Below are 19016 nucleotides of genomic sequence, written 5' to 3'. Positions count from 1 at the left end.
CTGGGGCTGGTAGAGAGAAGAGGCAGAAGTGAAAAATGAACCTGAGCTTTTCATGGGCAAGCTACCCTGTTGATAAATGACCGATAAATGGGTTTGCCTTCTGTAGACTAAGACAGCTTTGTATCTCTCGCATCTGCTTGCCTTGCATAGGCTAGGATACCTTGGTATTAGTCAGGAAGTGGAGAAAGATGGGCCCCACCCTGAGGCAGCGTTTCTCTCTGCTTTCATGGGATAACCCTTCCTGGCAAAGCTATCACAAGGAACTCTCTGAGAAGACGTGCTTATGTGAATTTGTGTGGATGTGCTAAATGCTCTGATCAGCATTTAAACAGAGTATGACCTCCACTGAATGAAGACTAGCACCTGGACTGGAATGTTTTCAGAACCTGAAAAAGCTGAGAGTGATGTCTGAGGTTTCCTCCTTCAGGAAATCTCATCCAGGCAGAAAAAGAGGGATGGGGCAATCTGCCAGAGGTTTTCATCAGTCTAGCAGACCAGCACAGATGTAGCGATGTGTGATATGGCCTGCTGCACAACTGGAACTACCTGCCCAAGAGTCAGTGCCCAAACACAAACAAACTGTACAGACCGTAGGCAACTAGTCCATCTTGCCTATGTATGGACTGCCTGTGCAGCTGCTTAGTCAGTCATCAACCCCACCTGACCCACCTCCTACAGGAGAACCAGTAGAAACCACAGTGATGACAGCTCTGGATAACTGACCCCAGCCTCCAAAACAGATCAGACAATGATGGGGTGTGTAAAACATTTCCCAACCATTCAGCTATCACTGAAGTTATTGAGCTGGTAAAGATCTTTGCAAGCAATTCATTCTCAGACAGGATGGGCTGCAAAGTAATTGTTATATTTTGCATTTTTCTTCTGACTGCTATCCCTGTATCAGGACACCTGATGCCTATCAGCAAAGACCCCCAGAGGTCTACAGGGTCTCACCTCCCATTGTTTTTGGTGGAAGTTAGTCCCCTCAGTACCTTCAAAGATATGGGCCAATGACTCCAGTTAACCCTCTGGTATTAAAATGTATTAGAGCCCATTAAAGGTCCACAGAGGGAAGGAAACTGGTAAAACCACTGAATCATTGTGACTAAAGGCTTCTTGTGGATTGGCAAGGTCAAGAATCAAAACAGAACTCCTGTCTCCAAATTCACAATAACCACTGTTCTCTGGTGTTAGAAGAGAAGTATGCATATTAGGGGTTGCATGTTCCCATTTAGAAATCTCTTTCCAGTTTCTTTCAGACCTGAAGCACCAAGAGGAATTCTCAAGTAAAATGCTCCCATTTTTTGAGGATACACGATTGAATTCTCTGTATATTGTGATGAGCTAGTAACATAGTCCTTACTGGGAACTATCATCATGTGGTCCAGAAGGGCAATCCAGACATTGATTTAGTTTTTTATTTTGACTTTGTGGCCTAAGTGAATCTGTTCATTTCCATTCCTGTCATTTATTGGAGGTCAAGAGTGAACACTGACACTGTCAGTGAACACACAAGAGTGAACACGCAGACTGATGCTGGAGGTATTGCAGACATTTGATACGGGTTTTACAGCACTTTATTCTGAACAGTAATTAGGTAAACCAGTACTGAACATATGCAGCAGGCAGTCTTTAGATAGAAATGAAATCTGATTACCATGATTTCATATGGAATTTGGAGACTGGTAATTGCAATGTTAATCTCACTCAAGTTGAAGTCCTTATTTCTTTCTCATGCCTCAGACATTAAGTAATTGTATGGAGTCTCCTTAATGCTGAATCCAGAACTAGAAATGGCAGATAATCTGTGCGTGAAAAGTGTGGCACTTCCAGTATTAATCCAACTGTTTTCTATCCTAGAATTGCATAACGTTCTTTTTCTCAGGATATATACAACAGGGCTCCTCGTAGCTGCAGTGAACTGGTCCCCTCTTCCGTGTCTGAAGGGCAATGAGGCAAAAAATCCCACACAGCAGAGTCCAACCTCTCCAATCTATGAACTGATGTAGCTCATGCTGAAGAGTCTTCTGGGTATACATTTTGTGACCATGATTATTGCCTCTTGCATCCATAGGTCTCAGTGCAGCTGCTGTTTCACGGATGCGAACTCTGATGCCAGCCTGAATTGTTTAGCTACGCTGCAGAACTTGGGCGCTGTTTCACTGGGCATTGGAAGGGGCCGGTAGGGCACCCTGGGCCACCAGAGTGTAGCCAGGTACAAGGGGATGGCTATCACACCACATGTCCACATTTTCCCCTTCTAGGCAGTAGGAATCCACAGAGCGTGGGTCACGAGGGAGAGTGGTTTGGCTAGGGAGCAGGAATGTAGCTCTTCCTCCCAGAGCCCTTTCCAACTCCTGGTCTACCTAAAACAGGTTCTCAGTTCACTTCGTTTTGGGAAAAAGATGTCACAGAGGAACAAAATATACTCGTTGCTGAGGCTGGGATACTTCTCAGTAAAATATGATGTCTTCTTCACAGTGGGAATCCTTCAGCTTAAGGGGATGAAACATAACGAGATAAACTAGTTCTGCTGCATATGTAGAGTACATTGTATTACCCAGCTGATATATGAACCTCTTAGATTTCCTTTCAAAGGTGATAGCCAGGATGCCAAGCTTTACAGGAACATGCACCACCATAAATGTAATTGTGCTTTTTCATAATGAATACACCCTGCTTAAGGGGAACAGAATCGGCCCGAAAGAATCACATTGCGAGTTTTGTTGTGTCTAAACAAAAAGATAAATGGATGGTCAGCTTTAAATTCATCTTTGTGTTGCAGAATCCGATATCCTGGTACTTCTCGGGACTCGCCACCTTGTTCATTTAATTCCAAAGAGACTTTATGGATGATCTTTGACAAAACCACACCTTTTGTCTCACACATCTCAGAGAAATCTGATGCACTCTCATTGAAGATATTCGTCATTCCCAGGCTTTCCAGAAGTGGCTTCAGGTCATAATCACCTTCCACGCTAAACTTTGGAAGAAATACATTCACTTTGGTGTTGGCCATCATGCTGGGATTGGTCCACTGTAATAACGTCTCGGGGGTGAGTGCCTTTTCCAGCTGAAGACATAAAGGAACAAAGGAAATTAATAAGTAGTCCAAGGAAAGAGAAAAAAAAAAAGACCATTCCTGAACTTCCCACTCCTATCAAGCCCCCAAAAAAATAAAGTCCAAAAGGCAACCTTTGCTTTTGAATTCACAACTATAGCACAGGGTTAACATGCTCTCAGTTATATTGATGCAAGTATGATTTAATCCATAGGACAGGCGTCTGGAGCAACTCCACTGTATGTGCATACTCTGACTATTAGCCCCTTACAAGCTTTTGATAGGCAATCACCTCAACAACCATATGAAGGAACCTCATAAAGACAGTTCCTACCCAGGTTACACCCGGCCAACTGGCAGATCCAAAAGTCTTTATTCCTGACCCTACAGAGTAATGAAATTGCTGGTATTTGGGACAGAAAAAGACTCCAAATCCAGAGCCTTATCTCAATCAAACATGCAGCTGTTTGAGCAATTTTTTAAAAACTGGGAAGTGAGGAGGCAGAATTTGGGGCCACGACAAATTGGTATCAGGAAAGGCCTCACTTGCATTGTAAGATATGTGTTCTGTAATTTACTTCTACATATAAAAGTACCTTACAGCTGCAAAGGCAGATTCCTCCTGCCTTTAAAATTTATGGCCAGTTGCAGCAAATTACAAAGGAGACTTGCGTGATCATCTGTCTCTTAAACTTTAAACTTCGAAGAGAGGTGAAAAAATGTTCTAAAATATTCATAGAGAAATGACATAAGAAATAGTTGTTCTTTAGGAAATGCCTTATTCATTTTCAAATTTATGTGCAATTGTAATAAAAAATGGCTCATTTTCAGGCACCTCTGCTCAAAATTAAAACTTAGAGAATCATAGAATCATAGAATCGTTTAGGTTGGAAAAGACCTTTAAGATGATCAAGTCCAACCGTTAACCTAACACTGCCAAGTCCACCACTAAACCATGTCCCTAAGCACCACATCTACAGGTCTTTTAAATACCTCCAGGGATGGTGACTCAACCACTTCCCTGGGCAGCCTGGTCCAATGCTTGACAATCCTTTCGGTGAAGAAATTTTTCCTAATATCCAATCTAAACCTCCCCTGGCGCAACTTGAGGCCATTTCCTCTCGTCCTATCGCTTGTTACTTCGGAGAAGAGACCAACGCCCACCTCACTACAACCTCCTTTCAGGTAGTTGTAGAGTACAATAAGGTCTCCCCTCAGCCTCCTTTTCTCCAGGCTAAACAACCCCAGTTCCCTCAGCCGCTCCTCACAGGACTTGTGCTCTAGACCCTTCACCAACTTCGTTGCTCTTCTTTGGACGTGCTCCAGCACCTCAATGTCTTTCTTGTAGTGAGGGGCCCAAAACTGAACACAGTATTGGAGGTTCGGCCTCACCAGTGCCGAGTACAGAGGGACAATCACTTTCCTAGTCCTGCTGGCCACACTATTTCTGATACAAGCCAGGATGCCATTGGCCTTCTAGGCCACCTGGGCACACTGCTGGCTCATGTCCAGCCAGCTGTCAACCAGCACCCCCAGGTCCCTTTCCGCCAGGCAGCTTTCCAGCCACTCTTCCCTGAGCCTGTAATGTTGCATGGGGTGGTTGTGACCCAAGTGCAGGACCCGGCACTTGGCCTTGTTGAATGTCATACAGTTGGCCTCAACCCATCGATCCAGCCTGTTCAGATCCCTCTGCAGAGCCTTCCTACCCTCAAGCAGATCGACACTCCTGGCCAACTTGGTGTCATCTGCAAACTTACTGAGGGTGCACTCAATCCCCTCGTTCAGGTCATTGATAAAGATATTAAACAGAACTGGCCCCAATACTGATCCCTGGGGAACACCACTTGTGACTGGCCATCAACTGGATTTAACTCCATTCACCACAACTCTTTGGGCCTGGCCGTCCAGCCAGTTTTTTAGCCAGCAAAGAGTATGTAAGAAGAGAATTGTAACAAGAGAAGTGTAAGACCTTAGTAAAATAAATCATAGATACATGTCAACTGAAAAAAATGAGGACACCAGAGTAAATAATGTCAGCACTACTGAGTACCCAGTAAGCATGACTTTAAGCACTTTACTATAGCAAGAACAAAAATCTTAAGATGCAAATTATTTTGGGGATCCAGATTTTCAAATTGGTGCAGATTCCTGAGGTACATCATGGGCACCTTCTGCGCTTTACAATGTCTTCTGTGCACACCCTATCTAAAACAAAATCTTGTTCACAAGCTCACACTTGGCCACAGTGCAAACAATGATGTCACAAATATGAGGTCAGGAACAGAGAAGCAGAATGAGAAGCTAAATTCACACGAAACTTACTTTTTGTTTCCTTCTATATAGCGTCTAAATAACAAAACCTTCCATAAGCATATGGCATTATAAGCGGACTGTTTCCAAGGGAAGCATCATACCAATTCTATTTTTTTCTCTCACCTGCTCCAGGCCAGTGGTCTCATCTTCAATCTCTTTGGGCAGCAGAATGAGCATGCTTATATGTTTGTTAAGGCATGGAAGCTCAAGGATGGCAACATTTAATTCTTTTACATAGCCCAGGCAAAAAGTAGCTTCCAGATTCATCATTTGCACTGGTTTAGTTTCAGTCTGCAAAACACAGAAGAAACAATCTAGCATTCCTTTTAATTCACAAATAAGATGGTGAGAGAGAAAAGTTTGTAAGCTTGCATGGAAGTGGTACATTGAGTTACCATCAGAGAATTTGTTGGCTTTCATAGGTAATGAAACCAGCTGTAAGAGACCCTGTTGGCTTTTTACAGTAGGCAGCTTTCCAAAGAAAAGTGGAACAGAATTCTACTTAATACAACAGCAATGTACCGGGGATGCACCTTAAAAGAGAAATTTACCTAGTATCAGTGGCCCTTTGTGCCTGTTTCACTGAGTGCTACAAACTACACTGTCTACAGGGCATTGTCATGCCAGTGTCAAGCACTGAGCACATCTCAACAGTGAAGGTCAACCTGTTCATACGAATAATTGGTATTTTGGTTCAGGAGCTGAAACAGAATAAGAAGGAATTTCAGGCTTACCTAAAGCCCTATGTCTTTGCTTTTCATGAATGAAGCAAAACAAAACAAAACTCTTCCCTTCATAGGGAAGATTTACAAACTGTTCTGTTCACCTGGAAACTCATTTAAAATTCAAATTCAGTAGAAAAATGTTACTTTAGAAAAAAAAAACCTTGAGATGTTTCACTTAAAAATTTTAGTGTTGATTGTATAATTTAAAAAACTTTTTTAGCTGAAACTGTTGGCTGATGTGGTAATTTATGAGTATTTTCAGTGAACCTGAAATTCCAACTTTTCTCATGCATATATATATGTATGTATGTACATATTTGGAGTATAATCTCTTTATCTCATAAATGTTGCCCAGCTTTGTATCTTGGTTTAAAGATGACTGTCTGGTCACAATATTCATCACTGGTCACAGATTCCTGAAGGCAACAGCCACGGGTGCTGCACCCACTCGGACCTCGTGGCTAAGCAGGGCTGGTACGCAGAGGGCTGCAGTCCTGAGCCTGACTGGAAAGAGGGAGATCGATGGGACACCATCCCTGAAGAGGAAAGCACAGGGCCAGGCACCTAAGTGGTATTCAGAGAGACCCCACAGGTGTAGATGTTTCACTAGCTCTGTGACCACAAGAAATGCAATGTTTTGTGCTTCACCCCTGCTGGTTTTGGGATGCAGCCTCTGGTACAGGCTGTAACCTCTTGGAAGAAGCTACCCATGAGAATGTGCATATCCTTGCAGGCAATGGCTGTTTCTGATCACTTGTACTCAGCTCCTGTTGTCTAAATATACTAACAGGACAGTCTGTTTTCACACTGGGCCTTTGAAAGATGGATGTGAAAGCACCAGCAAAGTTTTAAAACAACACGACAAGCAAACTGGTTTAGGGACCCTTGCAACAGCACATAGGTTTAGACAGAGTCTAAGAATGCCATGGTAATAATAAACATTTCTCATTTTCTCTTGTTGGGATTTTCTTAGCTCAAAGTTTGCATTTTCTTGAGTGGTAACAGTACTCTTTTTTTTTTCAGAACATACCTTGTTGACTTTAAAAGGACATTCTTTGATCTCTGCCTCTGGGAACTTCTTCATCCAGTTTGTGACAAAATAAGCTGCATTAACTAGGAGGATCTGAGTCTGGTCACTTACACTATCCTCATTCAAAATATTCTCCATTTTGCCTGTGAACAGGTTTAAGATGGTTGTTAATACAACAATACATTATCAGTATATCAATTGCTTCAACTGAACATGGAAACATTTCACTGAATTAAAAAATTTGTGTCCTGCACCTCACAGGTAAAAGATTTTAATTCTAATGGAAAATTCCAAAAAGAAGCACTTACTTAAAATTGCAGCTTAATGTTTGAAATGGGATTTGGGATCAAGACAGATCTTCCAAATGACATGTTTTCTTGGCTTATATAGCATGGAATCAAAAATGTCTACTGCTTTTGTTCAGTACCTTAAAGAAGGTACTGAATTTTCAGTTGAAATTCAACAGGTGTAAGCGAAAAAGCATTTGTCATTTGGAGAGCAAGACTTAAAGGGAAGTTCTAGATTAGCAGCTACTCATTTCTAGCCTGATACATGAGAATAAAATAACCAGAATAACAAAAAATGCTGTTCTGATTACGGGTTCATAACCAAATACTGCTACAGACTTCAAAAAAAATATGGAAATGTTGTGTCCCCCCCTCGCTCTGTTTTAGACCTGTTCAAGCACTGCCATAAAAGACACTGAATTCAGAGCACTAGGGAGGCAAGTCCTGCCTTCATGCACGAATTGCACAGGCAGGGCAAGGTGCTTCCACAGGGGCACCCTGTGCCAGCCTGGGAAGGACCAGACTCATGCACCCATGTTTTCATATTTGTACCACACGAGGGCAACAGGCAGCAACCGACCCCAGAGCTACCGCTGCACAGGCTGCAAACAGCCTCTGTTATGGGCGCTGCATGCCCGCATAGGCCAGGGCTGGACCTCTGCCCCCCACAGACTGGGCAGGCTCTGCCTGGGGACCCTCACAGTCACTGATGTGCATCTCCTGTGACTCAGCCCAGCGGTTGGTGGCTCAGCGGTACTGCGGGAAAAGTGCCCGCAGCCCCGTTTCCACAGGAAGGCAAATAAAAATGCACATCTGCTTGTGGCACCCTTGCTGGCAAAAGCAGCTGAGCTGAGCTAAGCTGAGCTATTAATTAACAGCCTGAAATTCAGAGTCCAGCAAGTACTTCCCATTACAATAAAACTTTTAAAGGAAACCAGGGCCTGGGTTCGGTGTATCGATGTCAGATGTTTGTGAAGCTCCACAGCCAGGAGCTGTCATTCTCCCAAACCGTCCTGCTGCAGTCAAATGTGAGCAGCTTTCCCCAAAGCTAATACAAGGTCAGACTCACGTTTCCACCTTCAGAAATGCTGCAGTAGTAACGTTAGTGATTTCAAAACAGGCTGATGTTGCTGAACCTCACGAATCCAAATAGTAGGTCTAGTCCCATTGCTTTCACTATGTATTTACTTCTAAAAGCATTAGTAAAGAGGTGTCACGAGGACAAAGATCTTTTTCTCCAAAGAGGCAAACAGCATCCTCAAGGTTAAGCTGTACTCACCATCAGTTAGCTCTGAAAGAGATTTGTTGATCTTCTGTCGGGTTTCCTCAGTTTTTCCTTTGAACTCTACTAATTCCAGTTCAGATGGAAAAGGCCTCTTTGTGGAGTTGACAAAGTCCTGAAAGACACAAGGCACCAAAGTCATCCTTGGTTAAATGCCATCCACTCAACGGCTCTTTACAGAGCCTGCAACATCAGCATCCTGAGCTTCACCATGGGGTACTTGGGGAGTTTATTATGATGGACAGCTATTAAACAACAGCGGTGACAACCAGGTTGCGCAGCTGCATTCGGCACATCGCTCCCAAGTTTGTCTTCAGCCCAGTGGTGTTACATCAGCAGCTAAAGTAACTTTGGTATTGCAAGAGCGACCACGTTGCCAGAGTTTGAAAGGATAAAACAACCCTCAGTCCAGGCCTGGGTAAGAGAGAGGACTGAGATAAAGGCCACAGGGTGCTCACATCATGTCTGTCCTCACCGGATGAGACGTTTATTGCTGCGGATGGGTATTGGCCTTTGCTGTAGCAGAGGCTGAACAGCAGGCAATCTGATTATAGCATCATTTAAGCATGTTGAGTTTTCTGAAACATCACTTTTAGGCTGCTGTTGTCCTTGCCTGGGGCCCTGTTCCAAAGCAACTTGAGGAAAAAAAAAAACCACAACATTTTTCTCAGTTATTTGCAAGGTCCATAAGTAATAAGGCCAAACACCACCTTCCTCGCTTGTGTTGTTTCAATAGCCAGGCTTCTGCCTCCTCAGACAGATTAAGAAAACTACAGTTTATGCAGTAATTATTTGGGTGTGTGAACTGGACACAGGCTTGCACCACCAACCTTTTTTAAAACTCCTTTTCACTCATACTTACAATGCAAAGACCTTGATGTGGCATAGAAGCTATGTTGCATTCAAAACCTACTGAGCTACTGACCTAAAGCATATTAATGAAAGAATTAGAAGTGTTGTAATAGTTGCATAGCTTGGGGTCAAGCAGCACACTCATCCATCCTCCTACAAACTTTTATGGCAGCAGAGAATATTACGTTGTTCATCATCTGAGTCTAGTCAAGTAACAGCCAAAAGTGAGAGAATTTATTTTAAATAACATTGCAGTCTGACACCATAACCCATCAACACGCTGGCCAAGCAATTCATAGCACCAGGGCTTTTCTGCAATACTTACTGTGGTAGGATTAAGAGACTTGTCTACAAAGAGCCGTTTGACCATTTTTAGTGCAAAGAAAGAGCTGAGTTTGGAAACGTCTGAAGTTACTGTTTGAAACCCAAAAGAAACATCTTTGACATCTTGTAAATGGAGTACCTGTTAAATGAACATAATAAAATACTAAGCATCTTTTTTATTACTATTATCTAAACATGCCTAATAGCTTAGCAAAAAAATAATGCTAGTTTGTGACCAGAGCTGTGGCTTTTCGTATTTAAGCTAACAACAGAGCCTCTCACTGTTGTTACTCAAAAATCATTTATTAATTTTACATACTCCCTCACATAAATCTAGAAACCTGATCCTACCAGAACTTTAACCAAAAGCATTTCTTTCCTGTGAGCAGTCCAAAGAAATCAAAAGAGGTGTTCATGCTGGTGATGTGGCTTAGTCAATTAAAACTCTGTAGTATGGATTCGTAATGTTTTCACCAAACTTACATTCCTGTCCAAAAACCTGGAGCTTTTAAGCCAGATAAATGAGGGTCCCAGTTAGTCTCCTTTCTAGAAGTGGGCTACACCTTTAAAAATGCTTAACAGATCATCAAGTTTTCTGATTGCTGTAACTGATACATGGCATCACATGACATTTCAGCAAAAATTGATCAGATAGGTAACTACGCCTGTTTCGGTAGACAAAGTATGAGCTGGAGGTAGGGCTGCTGACCCACACCTGGCCACCTCCCAGCTCCTGGGAATGACAAGTCCAGTTCTAGGAAGTGTTCGGGTGACCTAAAACTCGCTGCTTTCAGGCACCAGAGGTGAGAGGTTACTGCTGGTTTTGTTTGAAAATAACCCTGTAAATATGAATTGAACTTCTAATGCCTTCATATTACAGGGTCTTTGATGGTGCCTGTTTCATTACAGGCAGCCTGCCCGACCCTCCTCACCTGTCTCAAACTCCTGCATGGGGCATAGCAGGCGCCAGCGACCTTCTTTTCCCTTTGTCCCTCACTCCTGCTCTTTCTCCCTGAACACATCGTACCTTCACAGACACAACAAATTGCTGCTCTGCCTTAGCCACCCCTCCGTGTCCTCCCCTCTCCTTGCTCAGTGGGAGCAGAAGAAAATAAGCTCCCAAGGACACAGCACCAGCACAGCTCTCATAGCCAAACTCCACGGTCATTTCCTCAGAAACAACTTTCTTAACGTACTTCCTTTCCCTCCAACAGTCTTATTTCTTAGCATGTTAAGTGCAGAAAGCTTCTGTGCCTGGAGACTATGTTTGGGGAGAAAGCTACGCTGCTGCAATTTCTCTACCTGGGAGAGCTTTTGGCACAAGTTTGTTAACTGGTATTCCAGAGTAAGACTGCCAGTCTGGCTCCTTTTGTATCTAGTATTTAAAACCCAAGCACGAACTCAGGGGCAGGCAGAAGCTAGGATAGACATGGAAAATAGGAGATATTACACTAAAAAACATACCAAGTTCTCCTTAGTATCTGTAGTCAGCACTTTTTATGTACCACTTGGGAAATATGAAACATAAATGCGCTTGTGTAACAGAGCTCCATTTGTGGATGTGTATGTTAACTTATTATGGGATGGTTCAAAGGAAATTGCAGACACAAGTGAAAACAAAATTGAGGGCAGGTTAATATTTTGAACTCTCCCATCAGAAAGACAACACTTGAATTTTGAAAGGGTGAGGAAGCTGCAGGGTGTCATTTAAATTTAAAAAAAAAAATCTAGAGTTAATCTTTAATTTTTCTTTTAATTTGGAAATGTTGGAAAAATCTGCAATACCTAGAAGATCTTCATGGCTATATTGCTGTGCAGCTCTGCGAATAGCACAAGATTCATTGTAATCTGTGGCATGAGTGGGGGCACAGGAGGCTGTGCTCGGGGGTACCTGCAGTGAATGAGGAAGTACAGGGAGGAATTCCCAAAGGAGGGAAAATATATTCAAATATGTAGAACATCCCTCAGAGCCAGGTGATAATCAGCATATAAATGCATACTGAATTTTCTTCTCATCCACCTTTAGGTAACTGCAGAAACCATGGGCACCCTCACTGGGATAAAAAGTAACTACACAAATCTCTGCGTACACAGAGGCAGCAGAAGAGGCTGCAAGGCTGCCTCCCTGCACCACAGAGTGAGCTTGATAAACTGATTGCATCATGACTGCCATGCTGCATCATGGTGTTGGAAACCCCTTGAACACCATGAGCTGCTTGTAATGAGAAACGTGGTTGAAGTTGTGCCCTCTTCTACTGCATCAGCCTCCTCTTAGCGGTATTGCGGGAGAAAGGGGAAATGTAAGTGACAGGGCTGCTAAGTATACTTGCTGTTGACAGATAATGGCAAAATTATTTCCAATTCTATAAAGCTTAGGCATTCTTGAATAATGAAAAAACAATTATCCAGAAAATGCAGTGATCTTGACTGTGACTTGCAGCCACAATCAACACTATGCTAAAAGGAGACAAGGCTTTAATGCAGCTGTTGAGGACTCTGCCGTGTTCCCTTCCACCTTGAGAAATCTTTTTCTTTATGCCAGATTTTCAACCTCTTTTGCTGTGTGGGGCCATGGAGTGTGGAACCGTTCAGGAATTTTGGATGGATGGTTTGCAGCCTGGCTTACAAGGGAACCAGATGTCCAGTAGAATATTAACAAGAATAAATAAGAAAGCCACCTCCGACAGCCATATAATTTTGCAGCCACAGAACAGGATGCTGACAGCTTACCTGTTTTATTTGGTCTGCAGTATCACCTTTCGTAGCTTTATATGCCAGAGCCAGAGACGTTGAAGTACACAGTGGGGCAAAAATAATATTGGCTGTTTTGTCCTTCTCGCATAGTTTTTTGAATATATCAACTGCAAAGGCAGTGTTCGCTACTTGCAGAGCATCCATTGTCATCCTGGAACAGAAAAGGGAAAAGAGAGATGACTCAGAGTGTAATTCTAGCGCCTGCTGTGGTGGGGCTGGGTCAGAGCACTGAAGGAGGCTGGACACCAGCATGGGGACTGGGCAGCTTGAACCTTCTGGGAGAGGAGAGGAGAGGAGATGAGAGGAGAGGAGAGGAGAGGAGAGGAGAGGAGAGGAGAGGAGAGGAGAGGAGAGGAGAGGAGAGGAGAGGAGAGGAGAGGAGAGGAGAGGAGAGGAGAGGAGAGGAGAGGAGAGGAGAGGAGAGGAGAGGAGAGGAGAGGAGAGGAGAGGAGAGGAGAGGAGAGGGCCTGACCAAGCCCACTCGGCTTCAGAGCACACTGGCAGTGCCTGAGGAGCAGGGAAGGTCTCATCCATGTCCAACCAAGCAAATGCAAGTGGCTCAGTGACAGCCATCATCTTCAAGTGGTGGCAATGCCACCTGTTACATGGAGCTAGTATTACCAGAAGCACTTGGGGAAATCTGGGTAGGTCAGGGTGACCCATGCATATTGGGTCAAATTGGATCACTTATTAATTTAATCTGGGTTTAGCTGATACTCTTAAAATGTGCCAACTTACAAGGTACTTTGCCTTTGCCTCCTGGCTCTCAGAGAGGCCTTTAATAGTCTCATAATCTTTCCTGTCTCTTGCTTCACGGCTAATTGTTCATTAAAGCTTTAGCTTTGGTACATGTCCTTCCTCTAAGGGATGATTCCCCATTGTCCCTAGCCTTGCTAGAAGTCTCCAGAAAGCTGTCTGGTCCTGTAGGTTGAGATTGTCCTAGAAACTTAAAGGAGGCCTCCTAAATAAATACTGCTGTGTGCCCACTCATCACTTACACTGTTTTAACTGCAAATATTTTCCTAGCCATTCTTAGTAACTGCAATTGCCACAGGGCTGTTAGATGATCTGTGCAGTCAGGAATGGGAAGGGTGGTGCCCAAGAGACAGTTGCTGCAGTCCATGCTCTGGGAAAGCCAGAGAGTATTCCCATCTTCCAGACTGCTTTCACATACCTGAAATTGCATTTTGGTGTAAGCACATTTGTGTAGATTCAAGCTAACAAGGGTGAACCACAGAATTTCAGTCAATAGCACAAGTCTGGCTTTAGACCAGCAAGCACACAGAAGACAACCCCTTTGGCATAGTGAATTTGACACTGCTCTGCCCCCAGTATCTCATATCCCTAAAAAAAAGGCAATCTGTTAAAATTGGTGTTAAACAGCTCCATCAAAGCTATTGACAGAGACAGAAAGGAAATGGAAAAGATGAATATTGGGAGAGACTTCAAAACGCATAAGATTTCACACAGAACCTAAAAGGTGTCTCCAGCATTTGCTGTCTCCAGGAAAAATGGCAAAATAGTGGAATAAATATGGTGTGGAGGGGTGATTTTAAAAGGTGTGTTCTTATCCAGACACATACCTATCTACATTTGCATTTCAGGCTCTGACACTGAAGATCTAGGTGTCTGATTTTATCCTATTATGAAAAGGAAAGTCAGTTATTTCTTACATTGGTAGGATGTTTGCTAATCTTTTGAGAAACACCTTAAGGACAGGGATTTCTCTCCATTTGGAGAGAATGTGTGGGCACACAGCAGTCTCAAACATTTACTTATCTAGTTCATACCATTTGCATCCTAGCCAGGAAAGATCTCACTGGGTGAGAGCAGAAAGGTATGAGAAGACAGAAAGGGGAAGAGGGAACATATGTGCAGGGAACTGTCTCCAGCAAGGTACCTTTCTTGACCGTTCACTTTCATCCCGGTTTGGAAAGGCGTTTTGAATTAGAACAATCTCCTATTTGAGTGCACGTGCCATACTGCCCAAACTTAGCTGAACATCTGACACCATTGTACAGAGACGCTGTGGAGCAGTTGTGGTACTTGACAGTAGTGAATGACTCCCAAATAATCTGTGGTATTTATACATTTTTATGGGAGTAACAGAATGGGTGCATAATTTGCCTGCGACATGGTAGAGAAAGACTTTGATTTACTCGTAAGGCCTGTTTCATTAGAGAAGGCCTCTTACAAAATAAATGTCTTTATTTTTATTTTAATTAACTTACACATGTTCTTGGATCTATTTGGTAAGGCAACTGGTTTATTTGGCAACTGGTTTGTTTTGGGCTAAAAGACGCTGTATAAAAGGTTACTGAAATGCATTGCACAATCTAATTAAGTAAAAAAAAAAAAGATACTGGCATAAACCCAAGGTTTTTTAAATCTGTATTTAAAAAGCACACCCAACCAGCTCTGCGCTCTCGCAAAATGTTGGTGGCATATCACTCTCTGACTGTTGGTATTAGCAACAAACTATTTGCTAACAAATCCCCTCCCACTGGAAAAAAAAAAAAAAGGAATTTGTCTTGAAGAGGGGAAACATTAAATATATATCACTGAAGAAAGTTATCCCCACATAAAAATATAGAGGAGTATGCTTTGCAACATCTAGATGCTTTGCCAGAACCCTGAATTCAGAACGGGTCTGGCCGGACTTGTCCATCTTCCAGTAGCCTGGCAGTGCCCAGTGTCAAATTCACTATAAAATAAAGACAGATTATTCACGTGAGGTCCCATTTTGCAGAGTCAGCAGTGTCAAGGTGAGGTTCAGGAAATGCATCTTGGAGATCTTATGGGTGTAAAGGGAGAACTAAGCGCCAGCCCAGCACTGCAACCCTCTATCTCATTTATGTAGTCACAATTTCTCACACATGAAAGCAACTAAATACCAGAAAAGTCAAGCTTGCCAGAAACCATGGGCTCAGCACAGACCTTAAAGGAGGAGAGCTTTGGGCAGAACAGGGGCAAAGGACACTTAAAACAAATTTGAAGGACTGAGACTGCTGATGAAGGAGTAACTTGGAACAACAGAGGCAAAGGAGCAAATGTAAAATCATCCTTTAAAATGCCTCTCTGCAGTTGCTCATCCCCAACGTGCACCTTTGTGCCTGTGCATGTCTTAAATAAACTCCCTTGCACAGGCTACCTATATTACCTTCCCCATTAACTCAACCATTCACACATGAACACACAATACATACGTATACTTTGTCTCCCTCTCTCTCTCTCTCTCTCTGCACCCTCCTCCCCCTCCAGCTAAAATTTGAAGATCTGGGGCAAGTACCAACTTCCCAGGTATTTCTTACTGAGGAGCTGGTGGAAAATTACCCGCGGAACCAAGAATGTGTCATTCGACATCTACCACCCTCAAGAAGAAAAACAATATGAAGAATCTCACAATGCAGAATGTGGCATGCAGTTCACCTAAAAAAAATTCTATTTGCTAGTGGGGTAGAATATCATTCTTTAGTGCTGGCTGGCCTGATATTATTCTATTTAGGCCTTTGGATCTTCCTTACAGGCTAAAAATCAATATTCAACCATAACCGCTTAAAAATACTTCTTGTTCCTTTCTGGCTTAATATTGCAAATGCTATGCTGTCATTCTAACATTAGTATTTTCAGTTATATTGGCAAACCTAGGGTGATTTTAAGATGTGTATGTGCTACCTGTATTTCACTTCCTCGGGTTGCAAGAGATTCAGAGTAAGAAAATAAAATAGGAAATTTTGCAAAATTGAATTAAACTCTTCTTCCTTATGCCAGTGAAAAGCTGTCCCATGGCTTAAAAACTCTTCTGACCTCATTGGTAACTCTGATACTCTTCATGTTGGATCATTTTCTACAAAGTTTTGATGATCCTTTTCAGTGAGGAACACGGGAGGTATTTCATGATGAACCTTTTATTTACCTTTTGTTCATCCATTAACTGCTGATACTCTCAAAGCTTCTTTTGTGCTGAGTGAAACTATTTCTGGTAGTGGTAAAGCTCTTCATTCTTATAATTTCTTTCTTTTAGTGCTACTATTGAAATAACGCTCATTCAGGGCATTTTGTGGGGAAAAAAAGCTCAGTTTCACCCTTAACCTTGAATGATGGGCTGGATAGCGAAGAATAATCTCTATTCCACCATCTTTTTCAGCTGCACCTGGTCAGTTAGTCTTTTATGCTCCATTTATCAATGATGTATGATATTTAGGAGCTCATGACATTCATATTTTTGAGAAGAATTTACTATATTAAATATTACAAAATTTTAAATCTCGTTAAAGCCTTGAGCATCCCAAGCCTTGTGAGTCCATTAAAGCCAGTTCCAGTGAAGTGAGAAGGGTTGAGGCTCCTGTCAAGAGGAAAGCCCATTAGCTGCCCATTAGCAGTCTTAGAAACCAGACACAGCTCCTGAGTCAGTAATCACAGGGAACCCTCAAACAGGGAGGAGTCAAAAAATTGAAAATGAAATTTTAAAAAGGTCTGCTCCATGGATCCTTGCTGAGTCCCTCCTTTCCCGGGAAAGCGGTATGTCAGCATTTCCAGAGAGGCCCGCGGCACTGGGGCATCTTCTAAGCACAGGCAGCTTGTGATCCACCCAGCTTTGCTTAAAACTGTGACTCTGCCACAGCATTATAAAAACACTTTCAGGTACAGAAGGGAGCCGAAAGGCTACTGAACCAGTTTAGAAAAACATGATTTAAACTTGTTTATTGGTATAAGACACCATTTTTGCTTAGTCACTTTCGAATGCAACAACAACAACAACAAAACCAAAAAAAAACCAACAGAGAGGCTTTGTTTACTATCTGCTTACTAAGAGAAAAGCTAAATATAGCTTATCTTTTAAAAATATAATAAGGAGAATAGCAATGTCTGTGTGGAAGTGTCTGACAAGTCAAGTTTGCTCTACGGTAGGGATAATCTGATAAAGCAGAACAAGTATTTGTTTTACTCTTGTCTCAGTTAAGCAGTCCTTCCGGGAGAAGACACCTGTGGCAGATAAAGTGTGGACAGTGCTGGCCATCCAGTGCTGGGGTGTGTATTGGGTTTACAGCTCAGGAGCTGTGAGTGCCAGTGCTGTAGTCTCTCTAGTTCAAACAAACTTCCACCAAGAGGATAAATGATATGAAACAACCCACACGCATGTTTCATGAGTGAGGCATTAATATTTGAAACTAGCTCAAGCATTTAGCGTGACCCCACTTCAGCTCTTACTCAGCAAACACAAAATATAAAGGAAATAAAAGACTTCTGTGAGCCTTTTCTTCTTACTTCGACACAAATGACAACTCTCCACCAGGCAGACTACCTGGCTACGCAACAAGGACACAATTTCCTCTGAACAGACATTTCTTGGAGGAACGCAAGACATCAGACTGATGTGGGACCAGAGCGTCTCATATGGTTGGGAAAAAGCACTGTCAGCAATATAGCAGGGAAAGTGACTCCAGGAAGGAAAGAGAGAAATGAGCCACCGCAATATGCTTTGTTGTACCTCAACAGCCAGTGAATTCTTCAAACTAAATGGTCACTCTGAAAATAAATTGGTAATTACTGGACCTAAGTTCCTGCCCTTCACTTTAAACAAGTGGGCATTAGTCACTTGATTAATAACTCAAAGCAAACAGAGCAGAGTGTACACACCTCTGCAGAAAATGAGAGGAATATTCCTCTGTAACTGAGACTTACAAAACAGTCTAAATCCTACTTTGACACATGGAGCATTTTCACGGCATCATACACAACCTGCTTTTTCTGATATGGGGAAAGCCATTTGCAATAAACCACCATATTTTAATAATTCCTAATGCCCTTGCTGTCTCACCTGCCAGATCCTATTCACCACTTCCAATGAATCTTTTCAGGGGGAGGAAATACAGCATAGCAAATGCAGCAATTTTGGGATGAAACTGAAACGTAGTTTGGGAAGGCTTTTTTGCTCCTTTAATTCCACATGATATCTTTTTGTACAGATTTCCTTATGCTACTCCCTCTACGCGATAATGTTTCACAATGGAGATTTGTTAACTGTTAGTTAGGCATTAATCAAAGTATCAGAGGAAGAAAAAAAGCTGTACTTACTTTGCAAGGCTATAATCCTGGTAAACGAATCAATGAAATGGGTACAGCACGAAGAACTAGCTACCCGTGGTGAAACTTTGCCGAGCAGAAGACTCTGTTAGCTTCCCTGCTCATTGACACCACTCCCACTTTCCCAACCTTAATTTGTGCACACACACACTCCCTCTCACTCTCGCTTTCTTTTTTTTTTTTCCCCCTTAATCATTCTTCATGGCAACTCCTACATTGGAGGAGTAAAATGATTCACACCAGAGTTGTCTTTGCCTGCCCAGCTACTGAAGACAACAACAAGCTCCGGCAGGAAAGAGCA

The 19016-nt window shown here is 42.6% G+C and overlaps 1 protein-coding gene across 1 annotated transcript; it reads right to left on the bottom strand.

Annotated features, from left to right (window-relative positions):
• Window positions 1-1554: 1554 nt before the first annotated feature.
• Window positions 1555-18810, bottom strand: SERPINB5 (serpin family B member 5). The gene is made up of 7 exons (XM_076330429.1): window positions 18707-18810; window positions 12605-12779; window positions 9876-10013; window positions 8696-8813; window positions 7130-7272; window positions 5498-5665; window positions 1555-3073 (listed from the first exon to the last, which is right to left on the bottom strand). Exons 2-7 carry the CDS (start codon window positions 12776-12778, stop codon window positions 2681-2683), a joined length of 1134 nt encoding a protein of 377 aa, XP_076186544.1. The 5' UTR covers window position 12779; window positions 18707-18810; the 3' UTR covers window positions 1555-2680.
• Between the last annotated feature and the right edge of the window lie 206 nt (window positions 18811-19016).

This window comes from Aptenodytes patagonicus, chromosome 2, assembly GCF_965638725.1.
Source record: "Aptenodytes patagonicus chromosome 2, bAptPat1.pri.cur, whole genome shotgun sequence".
NCBI classification, from domain to species: Eukaryota; Metazoa; Chordata; class Aves; order Sphenisciformes; family Spheniscidae; genus Aptenodytes; species Aptenodytes patagonicus.
This window is presented reverse-complemented; position numbering and strand designations above follow the sequence as displayed.

Bases quoted from the DNA above. Each gene is read 5' to 3' on its own strand.
- SERPINB5 (XM_076330429.1), bottom strand. From the start codon at position 12,778: ATGACAATGGATGCTCTGCAAGTAGCGAACACTGCCTTTGCAGTTGAT. The intron at 8,814-9,875 runs GTAAGTATTGCA...TGTGTCTTTCAG, and splicing joins AGTCTCTTAATCCTACCACA to GACTTTGTCAACTCCACAAA. The intron at 5,666-7,129 runs GTATGTTCTGAA...TGTGTTTTGCAG, and splicing joins GTCCTTTTAAAGTCAACAAG to ACTGAAACTAAACCAGTGCA.